Below are 16,236 nucleotides of genomic sequence, written 5' to 3'. Positions count from 1 at the left end.
CACAGGCCAAGGCTGGTTCCTAACTGTCATCCACAGGCCTCGCTTTCAGCAGAGCTCTGCAGTATCTAGAAGTTGATCCCTTAAGGTTAATCCTTACAGGTCACGGCAGATTACAGTGCGCCTCGGGCTGATGCCAGGCCCATGACAAACGCTGACTCACTTCATACCGGAGCAGCGGTTACTCAGAGCATCACCTTGGAAATGGCAGTCGTGAACGAAGTTCTCGCTTGGCCGTGTGGTCTTTGGTTTGTTTGTTTGTTTTTTAAGGCCAGCATCCTCGCACACTTTTGCAGTATTGTTCAAGTGAGTTCCAAGCTCACCCAAAAGTTTCATATATTGAGGGCTCAGGAGATGCCTCAGCAGGTACAGATGCCGACTGCTGGCTGAGCTTAAGGACCCGAGTTTATCAATCCCCAGGACCCACATGGTAGAAAGAGAGGACCAGCACCCCTAAGTCTCCCTCTGACGTTCGCACACTTGTCATGGCATCCACATGCCCGTACATACCCAGTAATTAAAGTCTGGTATGCTGAAATTACTATCTGCTCACCCACATTCCAAATTAATCTTCTGTGTTGGGGGTAAGGGTCTCATTATGTAGTCCTGGATGCCCTGGAACTCACAGCGATCCTCCCGCCTCTGCCTCCTGAGTACTGGGATTAAAGGCGTGCGCCACCGAGCCCAGATGTATTCCAGATTGTCTTTTTAAATGGTGCCTATGTTTTATCCCCCCGTTCAAGGTGTCTATACTGAAAATTAAGTTCCCTTCACTGGGGTTGAGCATGAATGCAGAAGTTCTGCGGTCCTTCTTCCTGTCTCCTGTCTGTCCCTGTGACGGAGACAGGGGACCTGCTGACAGGGTGCGGCAGAGGTTGTGCTGGTGGATGGCTGGGGGAGGCTGAGCCCTGCCTCCCAGGGAGGGAGGATGGAAGCGTGTATCAGGCTGGTTCCCCGTGTGGGAGGGCGTCTTGGGGTTCAGGGCCCTCGTCTGTGCTTCCAGGCTGGAGGTTTGCAGTTCACACTGAGCCCACATTTGAGCTGCCCTTGTAGCAGCCCTGCTCGCTCACGGCGATCTCCGAGTGTGTCGGGAGGTTTTGACTCCCTGAGACTCGCTCCATCCATGGTGACAATTCAAGACAGCGTTTCTGGCTTCTTGGGGGAGGGCGGGTGAGGGGCTGGCTCCCCGACTCCTACGGCAGATGGATACACATGCACACTCACCAGACACTCATAACCGCACCACACTCACACATGCACCCTCTCACACACTCCCTGACACGCAGCCCTCCTTTGCTCCCTACCATTTAACCCCCACCCCCACCCCACTTCTGCACAGTCATTTCTTCACTCACACGCCTTCCCAGCAGGCAGAAACCTCTGCTCGGCCTTCACCTCCTTCCTATGTTGGGAGTATGCTGGCCGGGCGCCCCCAGCCTCCCGTGGGCCGACAGCTGTGTCCTTAGGAAGGAGGTGGTGTGTACCCCTTTGTTCCGGGCTCATGAGCGATGATTCTCTCATGGGTTGGTGGTTCTGAGACAGGTTTAGGTTTTACTCATTGTAGTAACTTTGCACAAGTTAACAATAGAAGGTTCCTGTGTGGAAGCGTACACATCCGGGTCTTTCATGAGCCATGTGCTCACTTCTGACGCAAAGAAAGAGGGACTGGGTAAGGCCACCACACCATGCTGGCCAGGCTGGCCATGGGAGGAGAGGATTACGAACGTCGCCTTCGCTTGGATTGGAAAGGACGCTGAATGTCTTTTCTCTTCTTCCTTTTTAGATTCAGAACATGAACAACATCATCTCCTTCCCTTTGGACAGTCTGCTGAAAGGAGACCTGAAAGGCGTGAAAGGGGTACGGGCCGGGTCGCGGGGGTCACGGGGGTCACGGGGGTCACTGGGGTCACGGGGGTCATGGGGGTCACGGGGGTCACAGCGGCGGCGGCGGCACCCCACCCAGCGCGTGCGGCCACTGGCATGGCGTCTGCTTTGTTTCCTTTAATTTGACGTTTTGATGCCGCCGCCGCCGTACGCGGTGCCTCTTGGCCTGTGGGTTCTTCTGTTGCTGGTGCTGCCAGCTCAGTAGAGGGAGAACACAGAGGAGGGAATGAGCCAGTTGGAGGCTAACGCGCCAGAGGGTTCCCTCCGTGCCCCCGGAGCACGGAGACGTGGCGGCCTCTGGTTTCCTAGCTGCTGCATGTGCTTCCCCTTTATTCCTGGGAAAAGGATCCCAGCAGGGACGGAAAAGTCTCATAAGCATTACTGACTACGCGTACTCTACCCTCCGGAGGACGCTGGCTGTTTGGACAGGCCTGGACACTTAGGCCATCGAGGCCTTGTCGTACTTAGTAAATAATGCAGGAACTATTATTAGTCCTCAGGGCTGGAGGGATGTTTGGCTGGGGCCCTTGAGAGACCTGGGTCTTTATGTGCATGTGATTTCTGGGTCTCATCTAGGCACATCTGGCAGCCCGTCTGGACCGTCTTGGGGACCTCTGCCTAAACCTCCCGCTGTGTCCCTTGCAAAGCATGCAAGGAGAGAGCTGATAGGACCCAGGGTCATTGTGGGTTTTCCCCGTGCAGGCCCGGAAATCAGGCCAACTGATTTACCAGGAAACAAACCAACAAACAGAACAGCAAGGGGTAGTTGGTTGCCTTCCTCAGAGGAAAGACGTGTCCCGTAGCGGAAGCATGGATCCGCACACCGTGTGCCAGGCTGTCAGGAGCAGGAGGGCACAATCCATGTTCCACTGGAGACACAAAAATTAAGCACAGAAAAGAATCTTGTTGAAGGGAAACAGACCATGTGGGAACCTTTTGACAGACTTGAGGCCTCAGCAATTTTTTTTTAATACTAGCCAAGCCTTATTAAGAGATCAAGACTCTTCAGCTCTATAAACACTGATAAACACTGAGTGCAGAAAGGACAGAGAGCCCAGGGAGACAGAGGAGAATAGGATGGAGGTGGACGTGGGCATGGACGATGGGCATGTTGTTTGGCTTGCTTTTCTGCTGTGTTGTATATTGTATAATGCATTTTTTTTGTTTTTGTTTTTTTGTTGTTTTGTTTTTTCGAGACAGGGTTTCTCTGTGTAGCTTTGCCCCTTTCCTGGAACTCGCTTTGGAGACCAGGCTGGCCTCGAACTCACAGAGATCCGCCTGCCTCTGCCTCCTGAGTTCTGGGATTAAAGGTGTGCACCACCACCGCCCGGCGTATAATGCATATTATAAAGGCTGGCTAGTCCACCCCTAGGCTCAGAGGCACCTGGTTCTTCTTTTTAATTGGCTCCCACGCATGACTTCTTTCAGAGGCTAGGGCCTGTGCTGAACCAGTCCAGGGATACAGGTGTTTGCCGTGCACAGAAGTTAATGATTAACTAAACTTACTCACCACCCCTCTGTTTACAGGATCTGAAAAAGCCCTTTGATAAAGCTTGGAAGGACTACGAGACCAAAATGTGAGCGTTTTTATTTTTATTTAATTTTTTAAAGTATATATAGGTAATTTGAGATTTCTGTTTTAAGTCAGTTTTAAGGTTTTTGTTGCTTGAAGGCATTGTCGGAATAAACCCAATCCAGGAAAGGATTTGCCTAAAGCTGCCTCGTGATGACAGATGTACCTGTTGTCTGAGTTTGGAGATGGTGGCTTCTTCCGGCAAGCGCTGTGGTGTCTTGGGGGTCGTAGAACAGTATTTCACATCATGTCTTCCCGGTGATTCATTAAACAAGCAAGCTTCTGGAGCTGGGGAAATGACTCGGGGCGGGGGGGGGGGGGGGGCAAACCACTGACCACGTCAATGCAAAGACCCGCGTCCCCAGAACTCATGTAAAAAGCCAGCTGCAGGAGTGTGTCCGTGATCGCAGAGTCCCTGGGAAAGGTGGGAGGTGGAGTCGGGAGAGCTCTGGAAGCTGGTGGGCCAGGTTGCCCCTTACACAGTGGCAAACAAGAGCCCTGTCTCACACCAGGACTGACACTTGAGGATGCCCTCTGACCTCTGAGTTCCTGCCAGGATACACGCACAGAAGCAGGCATGCCTCCACACACCGAGTTGTTTTTTTTGTTGTTGTTGTTGTTGTTGTTTGTCTGTTTTGTTTTGAAGTGTGCTCTTAGCTCTGAGCCCCTGTTTATCTGAAATACTAAATCTCTTGTTTTTAGGACTGCAAGCCTCAAGTGCTTCAGTTTTTCTCGGTTTCTTTGTTGCTAGGGAGGCACGTAGTGCTGGGGCTCGGCGACTCTGAGACCTGAATCTCGGTCTCTGCGGAAGGTCAGTCTGCACCTGGCCGGCCACAGGCAGCTAAAACACTTCTCATCCATTTCTCATTCCAAAGGCAGGGGGAATAAGGCCAGGTAGAAAAAGCCAGTAATGGGGGTCCTCGAGGGTCTCAGTTGTTTAAATGCTGGAGAAATCGACAGTTCTTTTAAAGGCTTCTGTTTACTTTGTAATCTGCCCGGGAGCTGGAGGCATTTCCTGAATGAAAGACGCTTTCCTACGGTGCCAGCTGGTGAAGTGGAGGGTGCTAGGAAGGAAAGCATTTCAGATGCCACTCTAAGTGTTTTAACTGGGTTCGTTGTTTTTTTTAAGCCACCCTGGGGTTTTTCTCCCATTAATGAACAATCATATAGCACACATTTTATGCCACACCTCGAAATCCATTCCACCTGTGGAAATATTACGTTTCTGTCTGGAAATTGCCTGGGTCTCAGGTCTGGAGTTTCACTGGTGGGATCCACTCATCCACTCAGCAGGGGTGGAATGAAACTGGGGATCTCTTCAACCCAGCGAGACTCCCAACCATTATCCCTGGCCACTTAGCCTCTTTTAGCCGTGCTAAGTTCAGTGACGTAAGCACATTGCTAATACTACTAGCTGGGGGTTGTCACTTGCTTAACCAGCAAGACGGTCTCAAGCCAGGGTCAGAAACGGGACTGACTAACTCCTGTCCGGCTGTCCATGCACATTGCTCCTTACCCAAGAACTTGCTTAGAGCTGTGGGTGATGGGAGCGGGGTAGATGCCGAGAACAGGTAGATGCCAAGAACACTGTGGGAGGGAGAGGCCTCTGGTTGTGGAGAGAAAGCCTGCGGGGAGGAAGGCATCACACTCTCCAAGATGAAGAAGCTTTACCAGCGTAAGGACAGAACCACCTAGAGTTTCAGAGTCTGGCGTGGAGGGCACAGAGCCTTTTAAACTCGAAGCAACCCGAGGACACATCAGAAAGTGAAGTGTGAACCTAAGTAGTGTTATCAGTAAAAACCAGGAGTCAGATATCAGGGGTAATAACCTTATAGATGGGGAAGCCGCCACCAGTGACTTCCTACCTCTCTGGATCCTCCCACCGAAAGGGCCGAGATCCTGTCTCTGCCCCCGCCTTATCACTTCCTGTCTCTGCCTTCCGAGTGCTGGGATTAAAGGCCTGAGCCTCCCAAGTGTTGTGAGATTAAAGGCGTGTGCCACCACTGCCTGGCCTCCTCTATGGTTGACTAGTGGCTGGCTCCACCCTCCGATCTCCAGGCCACCTTTATTTGTGAGAACACAAACAAAATATCACACACCACGAATAGCTCCTCTATCCCGAGAGGCCTTGCCGTGTGTAATAACTAGGTTTGAGGTGCCTTCAGGATTCAGGCTCTGGACTGAATATTTAGATACGTGGCCCGTGGCCGCAGAATTGTGTGAGGCGTCTAGAGGCTGTAGTGCCCCGTGGTCACGGCTCCATGAAGGTGCCTGAATTCACTGGACAGTGTCCCCGCCAAGTGACCTCCTGCTTCTGGACACCCTTGTCACCCTCCCTCAGAGCGTGAGGTTTACCTCGTGTGCTCAGACCAGAGAGCTGATATCCTTGCATCTTCCACGGACATACCCAGACAGACCCACGTGTACACACACACACACACACACACACACACACACACACACACACACACACTCTGCCTCCTCTGACGGGGAACCGGCAAGTAGCCCGATTAATCATCAAACAGCCTTTAAAGAAAATGCCGGCTGTGTCTCGGTGTGTGACCTGAGGCTCGGCAGGAAGTGCCTCCTTCCGTGGCCGATGTGATTCAGTGACGCCGTTTGCCTTGGCGATGGTTCTGGGTGTGTGCCCAGCTGGTCAGTTTATACCTGAACCGCACACGTGACACTTAGGTAATGTAGGTCAGCATGACGTCACCGTGGGAAGGGTCACGAAGGAAGAGAACCCATGAACGACGTGATACTGTAGCCGAGACGGTGACTTTGCTAAATGAGGCCCAGAGGGTGCCAGTGGCGGTCCCTAGGGAGAGGCTGACAGTCTAGTGCAAGGGGGTGTGGCCTTCTAGCTCCTCAGACGCGGATCGGACCCAACAGGGGCCTAGGCAGCATCTGTTGAGTGAGCAGTGGGGAGGCCGAGTCTGAAGCGTTTTGGTGACAAGGGCCGTTGGCTTTCTGCGCAAGTTAAGAGGTCACCTGCTCTGAAGAGCAGGGCGAGCGTTCGTCTCTGCAGATGACTCCGAGGCTGTCCAGCGGGGACTGCTGGGCCGCGCGCGGCCCCTTGACTTGACCTTGCTCTTTGCTCGCACACAGAACCAAAATAGAGAAGGAGAAAAAGGAGCATGCCAAGCTCCATGGGATGATCCGGACTGAAATTAGCGGGGCTGAGATCGCGGAGGAAATGGAAAAGGAGAGACGGTTCTTCCAGCTGCAGATGTGTGAGGTGAGGCGCTGTGGCGGGAAAGGAGGTGCGGGCCGAGCCACGGGCACAGGCCTGCTCTCCAGCGGGGTCTTCTCCGGAGACCCGCGGCTTCCCTGACAACGGGATTGCATTTCTGGGACAAAGGTTTGTTTCCTTTGAGGACTCCTAGCCCCTTCCTGGTGTGTGGGTTTAGGTCAGTCTGACCCCAGCCTTGATGAAAGAGAGGGGCCGGAGGAGACGTGACTCCGAGGGTAACAGCACTCGCTGCTCCGTCTGAGGACCTGAGTGTGGATCCCTGCACCCAGGTCAGGCTGCCCTCAGCTCCTGTCATTCCAGCTCCAAGAGATCGGAAACCCTCTTCTGGCCGCCAGATAGACCTGCGCCCACACTCACCCCCACCCCCCACCCCACCCCACCCCACACGGAAATATTTTGTTTGTTTCTTTAAGTAGAAGAGAGAACTTAAGAATAACTTCTCTGGCTTCCCATACTTTCTCAAGAGCTGGCTAGAAAGCTTTTTTTGATGCTTTAAAGAGTTCTATTACAGCCGGGTGGTGGTGGCGGCGGCGGTGGCGCACGCCTTTTATCCCAGCACTCAGGAGGCAGAGCCAGGCAGATCACTGTGAGTTCGAGGCCAGCCTGGTCTACAGAGTGAGATCCAGGACAGGCACCAAAACTACACAGGAAAAAAAAAAAAAGAGTTCTATTCCACTTATGGAGTCAGTGAAAGGGAGGCCTGAAGAGTCAGCCCGAAGACATTCATGGTACCCACAGCACACTTGCTGTCCAGTTCCCAGACATCACCTGCCCTGAGGCTCTTGCTTCCTATGGCCTTGGCCTGTGTCCTGGAGATGGGGAACTGATACCCAGGAGCCTTTATCAAGATCAGAGACCAAGAAGCATGAAGGCTTCTGTGAGTGTGTGTGAAAAAAGGCCCGGTCTCTCCCTGGAGTCTACATTGGTGTAATTCCTGACCAGTGGTACTTGTCATACCCCCTTAAACAGGGCACTATTTTAAAAAAAGGCCATCGTAAGCCTTCCTTCCTATTCTTCTCTGTATGCTTTATGGATTGTCTCTTATAATAAGTTCCGGTAAGTAGAATTTCCGGGTCAAAGAGCGTACACATTTTAAGTCTTGATACATTGCCAAACATTTTATTAATGATTGTATCATTTTGGTCCGTTGCCAGATATCCAATTAACAGTGACTCAGTATCAAAAAGGAAGGAGAACAGGACACATAGGCAGTTCTTACAGAGAGAAGAAAATTTGTTGTTACGGTTTCAGAGCGGCTTCCTGTCCCCTCACTGGCCTGCGCGGCTGGCCTGGGAGGGTTCCTGGACTTGGGCTCATCCTGAGACAGCTGGGAACTCACAGGGCTTTACCTCAGGTTAGCAGGTTTTCCTGGGCCCTCCTGTCTCAAAGAGGAGATGTGCTCAGGATTCCTTCCTTTTTTTTTTTTTTTTAATAATTTATTTTTATTTTATGTGCATTGGTGTTTTGCCTGCATGTATGTCTGTGTGAGGGTGTCAGGTCTTGGAGTTACAGACAGTTGTGAGCGGCCACGTGGGTGCTGGGAATTGAACCCAGGTCCTCTGAGAAGACAGCCAGTGCGCTTAACCACTGAGCCATCTTCCCATACCACCACCTCACAGTGAGGGGGAAGGGGAGTTTATAGAGCCCTGTTCCGCCATACACTTTTAGGAAGGGACAGATGCATCTTATAATGTCTGGGCTTCCTGCTGAGTGGTCCTTAATGGATCCTCTGGGTTAGAAGTGCCTTTGATACAATTTAACTTAAAACTCACCTTTTTAGCACTCATGTTTAGGGAGAAGTGCTTTGGGTCAGCAGCATGGTAACAAATTCTCAGCTACTGGATGCTAGCAGTTAGTGTTCAAGACAAGGAGCTAACAAAGAAAGGGACTTGAAGCTGGGTGTGGTGTCGGCAAATGCCATTGACCTCAGTCCAGGCCCCCGCAAAAAAGGGTCCTTGTAGGCGGAGTTTTCCTGTCCTGCAATGACTCTCAAATAAACACAGTGAGACGTAAGATTATTTACAAATGCTCGGCCAATAGCTCAGGCTTATTACTAACTAGGTCTTACATTTTAAGTTCACCCGTATTTCTCATTTACACTCTGCCACTTGGCGGTACCTTTATTAGCATGGCACGTTCATCTCCTCCCTCTGCGTCTGGCTGGTGACTCCAGACTCCGCCCTTCCTCATCCCAGCATTCTCAGTTTGGCTAACTGTATCCTGCCCAGCTATTGGCCAGTCAGCTTCTTTATTAAACCAATCACAGCGACATATATTCACACTGTGTACAGAAGGATTATTTCACGGCAGGACCTGAGTAGAGGAAGATACATAGGAAGATCCAAGACAGTCAGACACACCCATTCATTCTAGGCATTCTCCTCCCATGCATCCAGAGTAAGCATGTCCTGGCTGAATATGGTAGACTGTCTAGTTAGGATACGTGGTTCTTAACCATTGGATTACCTGGCCATCATGGCATTTTAGTCATGTACGCAGAAAGCACCTAGCATCTACCACAAGCTCTGCCCAGTCTACAAGCTGTTAAAGAAGTCAAGAGAAAGTCAGTCGCGAGCAGGGGCATGGCCCAGTCGGTAGCATGCACACCCAGTGTGCCCAGGCCCCTGGGGTCTGTCTCCAGCCCTGCCTAAGCCAGGTGTGGGGGCGCACGCCTGTATCCCAGCACTTGAGAGGTGGAAGCGAGGGGACCAGAAATCCAGGGTACTCCCTGACTGTATGGCGAGTTCAAGGCTAGCCTGGGCTAGGAGAGACCCTGTTTCAGAAGGTCGTCAGAAGCTCCCGCCGTCGTCTGCTGATTTCTGCAGCGCCCTTTCCTGTTTCTCCACAGTATCTCCTGAAGGTGAACGAAATCAAGGTGAAAAAGGGGGTGGACTTGCTTCAGAACCTGATCAAGTATTTCCACGCCCAGTGCAAGTAAGTAGTGCCCGCCCCCCTCCCTCCCTCCCTCCCTCCCCCCTCCCTCCCTCCCTCCCTCCCTCCCTCCCTCCTTCCCTTCTTTCTGGTGCCCTTTTGAATGCCTCTCCATGGGCGGCAGCTTCCAGTGGATAGCGTTGTGTTGAGGGCATAAACACTCACTTCCTGAAGTTACCAGGGGAAGCGGTGCTGAGGATATAACTCATTGGTAGCTCACTCTTGGCCTGGCATGTGTGGGGGCCCAGGTTCAATCCCCAGAACTGGGGTGGGGGGGGGAGGGAAAAAAAAGAAAGAAAGAAATTATCATGAGCTGGGGCTGGGGGGGGTAGCTGAGTTTGTAGAGTGTTTGCCTAGCACCAGGGAGGCGGTGTGTGTGTGTGTGTGTGTGTGTGTGTGTGTGTGTTAAATTCCCAACACTGTGTAAACCAATGTGGTGGCACACACCTGTAACCCCAGTGCTCCTGGGAGGAAGAGGCAGAAGGAGCAAAAGTTGAAGGTCATCCTTGGCTATATAGAGAACCAGCCTGGGCTGCATGAGACCCTGTCAATGATTGATTGATTGATTGATTGAATGAATGAATGAATGAATGAATGACCATGGAGGAAAGAAATGCCCAGAATACAACACAGATGAACCTTGACTATGTAGAGGGAAGGAAGCCAGAGACATAAGGTGACATTGTTTGACTCTGTGTATTTGACAAGTGTAATGACAGGGTACGTGGGAGGCCTTGGCGGGTTGGGCCGATGTGCCTGGTGGGTGAGGGAGACACGCCGCGCAGATGCGGCAGGCAGCGGTGTGGCGCAGTGGGAAGTCACTCAAACCACGCAGACACCGCGTGGAGAGTTTATTATAATATATATATATATAGAGAGAGGGAAAGAGGGCAGGCGGAGGTGTGCGCACCTCATGTCGAGAAAGGGAGGAAGAGGAAGAAGAAGGGAGGGGCTTTTCCTTAAAGGGGGCTTTACGTCCGGACGCAGGGTGGGCCCCCCAAGGGGCTGGCCGGAGTGCCAACCACAAGTCAGGGTCAACGCACCTTTACAGACAGCCAGCTGCTTAAGCACTTACCACAGGAGAGGAAGATCCGGGTCCTGACTCACGGGTGTGCTCTTGCTTTTCGGGCGATAACAGGAACGTTCTGATTGCGGACCCCTGTCAGTATTCTGAAGTCTACAGCGGTGTTCACTTCCAAAGAGCGATCTTAACAGCTTGAGGTCGTCATGTCTCATTAAAGAATAGAAGTATTTCTATTCTTTATTCTAAAGATATTGTATTCTAAAGATACAGTAATTTAAAACTGACAGTAATTGTCAAATATATTTTGTGTGGTCCGACACATGATCTCAGGTTTTGTTGGTTTTGAAAGAGAAGGGAATCAGCATTGGTTTGATATATTAAGACAGTACTTTCGTACCTTGCGGGTCTTCGAAAGTCAATAGGAAAGAAAGAGAATCTTCCTGGTCTGGGCACTTAGCTTTGCTGTGGACGTCAGCCTACCACACGGTTCCTGTTTCTGTCGCAGGCTCCCGACCACTGGGATAAGTACACACCCATGGCTTCCTCACATACCTGTGGGTTCCTCACTCACTCACCTGGTAGACTTTGGTGGGGTTTGTGTTTATATAAGGCCTTATGCGAGGTGCCGAGATAAAGGGATGTGGCTGGGGAGATGGACATAGGAATCGGATGTTCGCAGAAGTGTTCTGAAGGCTGGAGAGAGGGTTCAGCGGTTAAGAGTCCTGTCTGCTCTTCCAGAAGCCTCAAGTTGGATTCCCAGCAGCTTACAACCACCTGTAACTCTAGTTCCAGGGGATCCGACTCCTCTTCAGACCTCCGAAGGCTCCTGCAGGCACAGGGTGCACACACACACACACTCAGGCACACACACACACTCACATCCACATCAAGTTAAACAGATAACGTTATTTAAAAAGAGTGGCCTCGGACCATGGACTGCCATAGAGTAGTCTAGGATGACCTAGCTAGCATGGTTGGACTGCTCATAGCCGAGTGGAAAGTGTCAGTCGGTTTGAGAAATCCTTCAGAGGTCAAGCTGCTACACCTGTTTGTTTACCGCCCCGGAATGGGCTTTGCCTGGGGCTGGTGTCCCCGCCCACATTTTGTTCCCTCACCTGGAATGTCCTCTGGCTTCTTCTGTGCGCCAGGAGACACACCTGGTTCATGAGCAGCAGCCCCGATGGGATGGAGCCTGGTCTTCCTGCCTCTGCAGCTCCCTCTGTGTGCTCAAGCTCTGTGTGGCATCCCCATGTCCAGGGGTGCCGTGTGGACCAGCCATGTCCATGCAACGGGGCCTCGTGTGCTCGCCTCAGGCTGCTTAGCTGTTGACTCTCCGTGTGGCTGTGGTGACTCCGCGTTCATGATCAGGTGGAACCCGTGCTGGGAAAGACTGGTCCGGGGCCCAGCGTCGGTGGAGAGGACCTGGAATGTCTAGAATTCTTAAGGTGGTTTCCCCCGACAGACTCAAAGTGCAAAGACTGCTGAGCAGATCGGCTGCTCCGTCCCCATAACCCGGTTGCCAGGCTGCGAAGGAAGTCGGTTGCTTCCTTGTTGCGTTTTTATTTTTAGGAAAAAGTTATTCTCAGATTTCCTTTTTTTTTCTATTTTATTTTGCACAAACTACCAGTTGGGTAGCAACAGGCCACTGTGGAAAGTGAATTACTTGACCTTTTATGGACACGAGCTCAATAACCTTCTAAAATCTGAATCTTCCCGTTTCCTCCTTGGTTGAGGGCTGGTGTACGGGCGTGTGGGGGTTGTGTCCTCACACGGTTTAATTCGTACTTGGGAGATAAAACAAAGCCTGAGAAGCTTGGCTTCCGGACCCTGAGAACCTGAGGTCATGTGTGTTCTGCATGTTGTGAAGTCCTTCACACTCCCTCCTCAGGTGTCCTGGTCTTGGGGCTTACTCATCACAGCTGTCTTCTATGTGGCATCTAGATCTTCACAACGACTTACATGCACCTTAAATTTGCTTTTTACATTCATTTTTGCTTGTTACATTTTGTAGTGCTTTATTTTTTAAAGTATTTCGAAGAATACATCATATTTTTGTTGTTGTTGTTTTATTTCGTATAAAGAGAGCGCTTGTATCCCTGGAGCAGCTGAGGATTTGTCTTCTGCTGCCGGGCAGAGAGGATGCTGTTCTGTAATAGACGACAGAAGCGGGCAGCCCTTGAAACAGTAACTGAAAGATGCCGTGACTCTGCAAGGCGGTGACTCCCTGCGAGGTGGAAGTGTGTGTGTGAATTGCCTTGTGCACTGAGAACATACTGCTCAGAGCGAGCGATGGAGGTCATCTATTGTCTGAAGGACTTGAGATATTGCGTTGATGAGGCTTGGGAACAGGAGCTGTGGAGGAGGAGTTGGCTTTCACGCCAGGAAGGGTGGGTACCATGGGCGGATCCTCAGCAGATGGGGTACCTGTCCTGATGTGATGGTCGGGTGAGCATGAGGTGATTGGCACAATGTGAGGTCCAGGAGAGGCCCCAAGATTGCATCTAAATGGTCCTGTTTTCAAGGCTTGAAAGTCTGGTTGAACCGGCTAGAAAATGCCTGACTTGCTAACACTAATGGTAAAGGCCCTTTGACTGAAGCTTGGAAAAATGCCAACAGGCTTGGGGGAACTTTCGCAGGGGACACACACCTGTGAATGTCACAGTGACTGACGGAGGCCACTGAAGCAGCCTTCGAGCGCCTTAGCTTTGAAGATGCTGTGGCACCAGCCCGGCCTCCTCCGTAAGGAGGGCACAGACAGATGGGAGCTTGTGTTATGAATTATTGTGCAGGGGGTGGGGGGTGCTAGGGTATCCCGAGAGTGCAGGGAAACATGCTGGGCAGATGGAAGCCGTGTGGGCATGGCAGCGGCGGCCAGTAGTTCACAACCCAGACGCTGCATCCGCGTGCAGAGTTTATTATAAAAGAGAGAGATGAAGAGAAAGATAGGAAAGAGAGAGAAGAAGAGGCAGAGGTTGAGGGTGAGCACCTCATGGGATGAGAAGCAGAAGAGAGAGGAAGAGGAGGAGTTTTTCCCTTCGAATGAGGCTTTCACATCAGCACACAGGGCAGTGCCAAGGGGTGGGATTTCGAGGGGCGGGTCAGAATATTACCAGTTTGGAAGTCAGAGCAGGAGCTGGGGCAGGGGGGTTCGATGAAAACCACGGTTTTAGCCCGTCACTCTCCTGAGTGTAGCCCCCAGGAAACGCGTATGCGTGAGCGAGCCAGGTTGCCGAGCCCCTGACCACACTCTGGCTCTCTCCGTCGACCCCGGGGAGGGTTGCCAGGCCGCAGCGGTGCCTAGGGCTGTGCACCTGTCCCTCCCCAGGTACGCGCCCTCACGTGCTGCCCCCCTTTCCTATACTCGGGTTTATCTCTTCCTTTCTCTCTTGTGACCTACCTACATGTGGAGGGACCGAGGAAATCATTACGTAAAGAACATCTGTAACTAAAGCATAGAGATCACGTGACTTCACGACAGGAGCAGCCCCGTTTCTTTCCGGTTCCCGTGACTCTTCTTTAAGATTTCCTCGTCACTTTAGGAAGCCCAGAGAGGCAGGGGACCTGGCCTGTTTGCACTAGTTCTGGCCGCAAATATCTGGACAGATCACGCTGACATGGGCACTTAATTGCTAATCCAGAAGCATGTTCTGTGTTCAGAAAACAAAACCCAGCTAAGTCAAGAATGGACAGCAACTGTGTGTGTATCTGAAGAGTGATATAAGAGCGGCCTAGCAGTCTGGCCTCAGTAGGTCCTGTTAGCTGCATGTCATGGTCCATAGCAAACACGGTGTGGGTGTGCGTGAGTGATCACTAAGTCGAGTGACAGGTCACATTGTTTTCATGACCCTTCTGTTGTCCTGTTTGCTTGATGTCATGGTCCATGGCCCACTCGGGCGCACGTGTGTGTGTGTGTGTGTGTGTGTGTGTGTGTGTGTGTGTGTGTGTATGTATGTGTATGTGTGTGTGTGTGTGTGTGTATGTATGTGTGTGTGTATGTATGTGTGTGTGTGTGTCTGTGTGTCTGTGTGTGTCTGTGTGTCCCCATCCATGTCCCATCACTAAGTTGAGTGACAGGCTACATTGTTTTCACGACCCTTCCGTTCTGTGCCACACTTAGTATAAAAGAGTCTCACAGACCATTTGGTGAATTCAAAGGGAAAAAAGAAAAATCACCTAGGGGAACACGTGTGTGAGACCCGGTCACCCTCTTCTCTCTCCCAGATTTTTATTATGTATTTTTGAAGTGTGTGTGTGTGTGTGTGTGTGTGTGTGTGTGTGTGTGTGTGTGTGTGTGTGATACGTGTGTGCCATGGGGTGACCCCGAGGTCAGAAGACACCTTTGGGATCCCGTTCTCTCCTCATAGTGCGGCTGTGTGTGCTTCCAGCCAGCTCCTGTCTTCACACCCGGAAGAGTGCTGGGATTAGGGCTGAGCACCACATCTGACATCTGGCGTTTTCTGTAGGTTTCCTGGGAAGGGTGGAGTTGCTGGTGTCAGGCTTCTAAAGCGAGCGAATTTCCCCAGACCTCCGGGGCAGCCTTCCCTGTGCCTCCCATCAGCGTGCATTAGTTACCTTAACTGTTGTTGTGATAAAATAGCCAATAAAAGCGTGCTAAGGCTCGTGGCGTGTGTAGATGGAGTCTACCAGAAGGGGAGGCTCAGGTCGCAGCCGAGGTGGCTGGTCACATGACGTCGGGAAGCAGGGAGAGGAGTGTGCTGGCCTTCAGCCGGCTTCAGCCGGCTTTCTCCTTCTTATTCCGTCCAGGCCCCCAGCTCGCGGGATGGTGCCACTCACATTCCTGCTGGCCTTCCCCGCTTGGGTCAGCCTCTCTGGAAATAAATGCCCGTGCTCACAGCCCCAGAGGCGAGTCTCCCCGGCGATCCTCAGTCCAGTCAGGTTGATGGTGAGGACCGACCGCCATGCTTTGGGGCTGTGCTGAAGACGAGCATCTTTGCTACGTTTCCGGAGTCCTTTGACTTCAGTGACCTCACGGCCTGGAGTCCCTCGCTGTAGGGAGACCCCTTTTGCCATCTCACCTTTAAGACCCGCCATGCTTTGCCGTGGTGCAGATGGAGCCCGGCCAGTCGTGTGTGTCAAAGTTGCCCAGTTTCTCTCTTGAACTGTTTCCCACGTTAACTGTTTCCTGTGAGAATTCTCTAGTAGGTGCTCCGATTTGCACCCCATGGCTTTTTGGCCTCCAGGCCCTCACTGCCACTGTCCAGAGAGTCTGGGCTAATTTCCATTTATTAACTGGAAAATCAGGTCTCCTTTTATATGGGGGAAAATGCTCAGGCTTATTGTAATTCCTTTTCGGTTCATTTACCATTTACAATTCGTTTCATTCTGGTTTTGCCGGGATTGTGCACGGTTCTCTTCTTCCAGGAATCACATCCTTCCCCGCCGCCTTCCCTCAAATAGTCTTACGTCTAACATGCAGCCCCTCTGCTTCTCCTCCCCTCCAGTTTCTTCCAGGATGGCCTGAAAGCCGTCGAAAGCCTCAAGCCCTCCATTGAAACGCTCTCCACGGATCTCCACACGGTGAGTAGCCTCCCTCTGGCATGGTGGTGTCACCAT

At 51.8% G+C, this 16,236-nt stretch overlaps 1 protein-coding gene across 11 annotated transcripts in view; it reads left to right on the top strand.

The window, feature by feature from the left end:
- The window catches only part of Asap2 (ArfGAP with SH3 domain, ankyrin repeat and PH domain 2), a 161,978-nt gene that overhangs the window by 85,232 nt on the left and 60,510 nt on the right, over positions 1 to 16,236 (top strand). For all 11 annotated transcript variants that reach the window (XM_076559249.1, XM_076559248.1, XM_076559254.1 and 8 more), the window contains exons 4-8: positions 1,781 to 1,855; positions 3,409 to 3,458; positions 6,563 to 6,692; positions 9,556 to 9,641; positions 16,125 to 16,200. In XM_076559249.1, coding sequence (XP_076415364.1) covers positions 1,781 to 1,855; positions 3,409 to 3,458; positions 6,563 to 6,692; positions 9,556 to 9,641; positions 16,125 to 16,200 — 417 coding nt within the window. The remainder of the gene's footprint in view (positions 1 to 1,780; positions 1,856 to 3,408; positions 3,459 to 6,562; positions 6,693 to 9,555; positions 9,642 to 16,124; positions 16,201 to 16,236) is intronic.

The sequence above is a fragment of the Peromyscus maniculatus genome, chromosome 22 (genome assembly GCF_049852395.1).
Source record: "Peromyscus maniculatus bairdii isolate BWxNUB_F1_BW_parent chromosome 22, HU_Pman_BW_mat_3.1, whole genome shotgun sequence".
In the NCBI taxonomy this organism is placed as follows: Eukaryota; Metazoa; Chordata; class Mammalia; order Rodentia; family Cricetidae; genus Peromyscus; species Peromyscus maniculatus.
The sequence above is the reverse complement of the archived record's forward strand: the minus strand, read 5'-3'. Positions and strand labels throughout refer to the sequence as shown.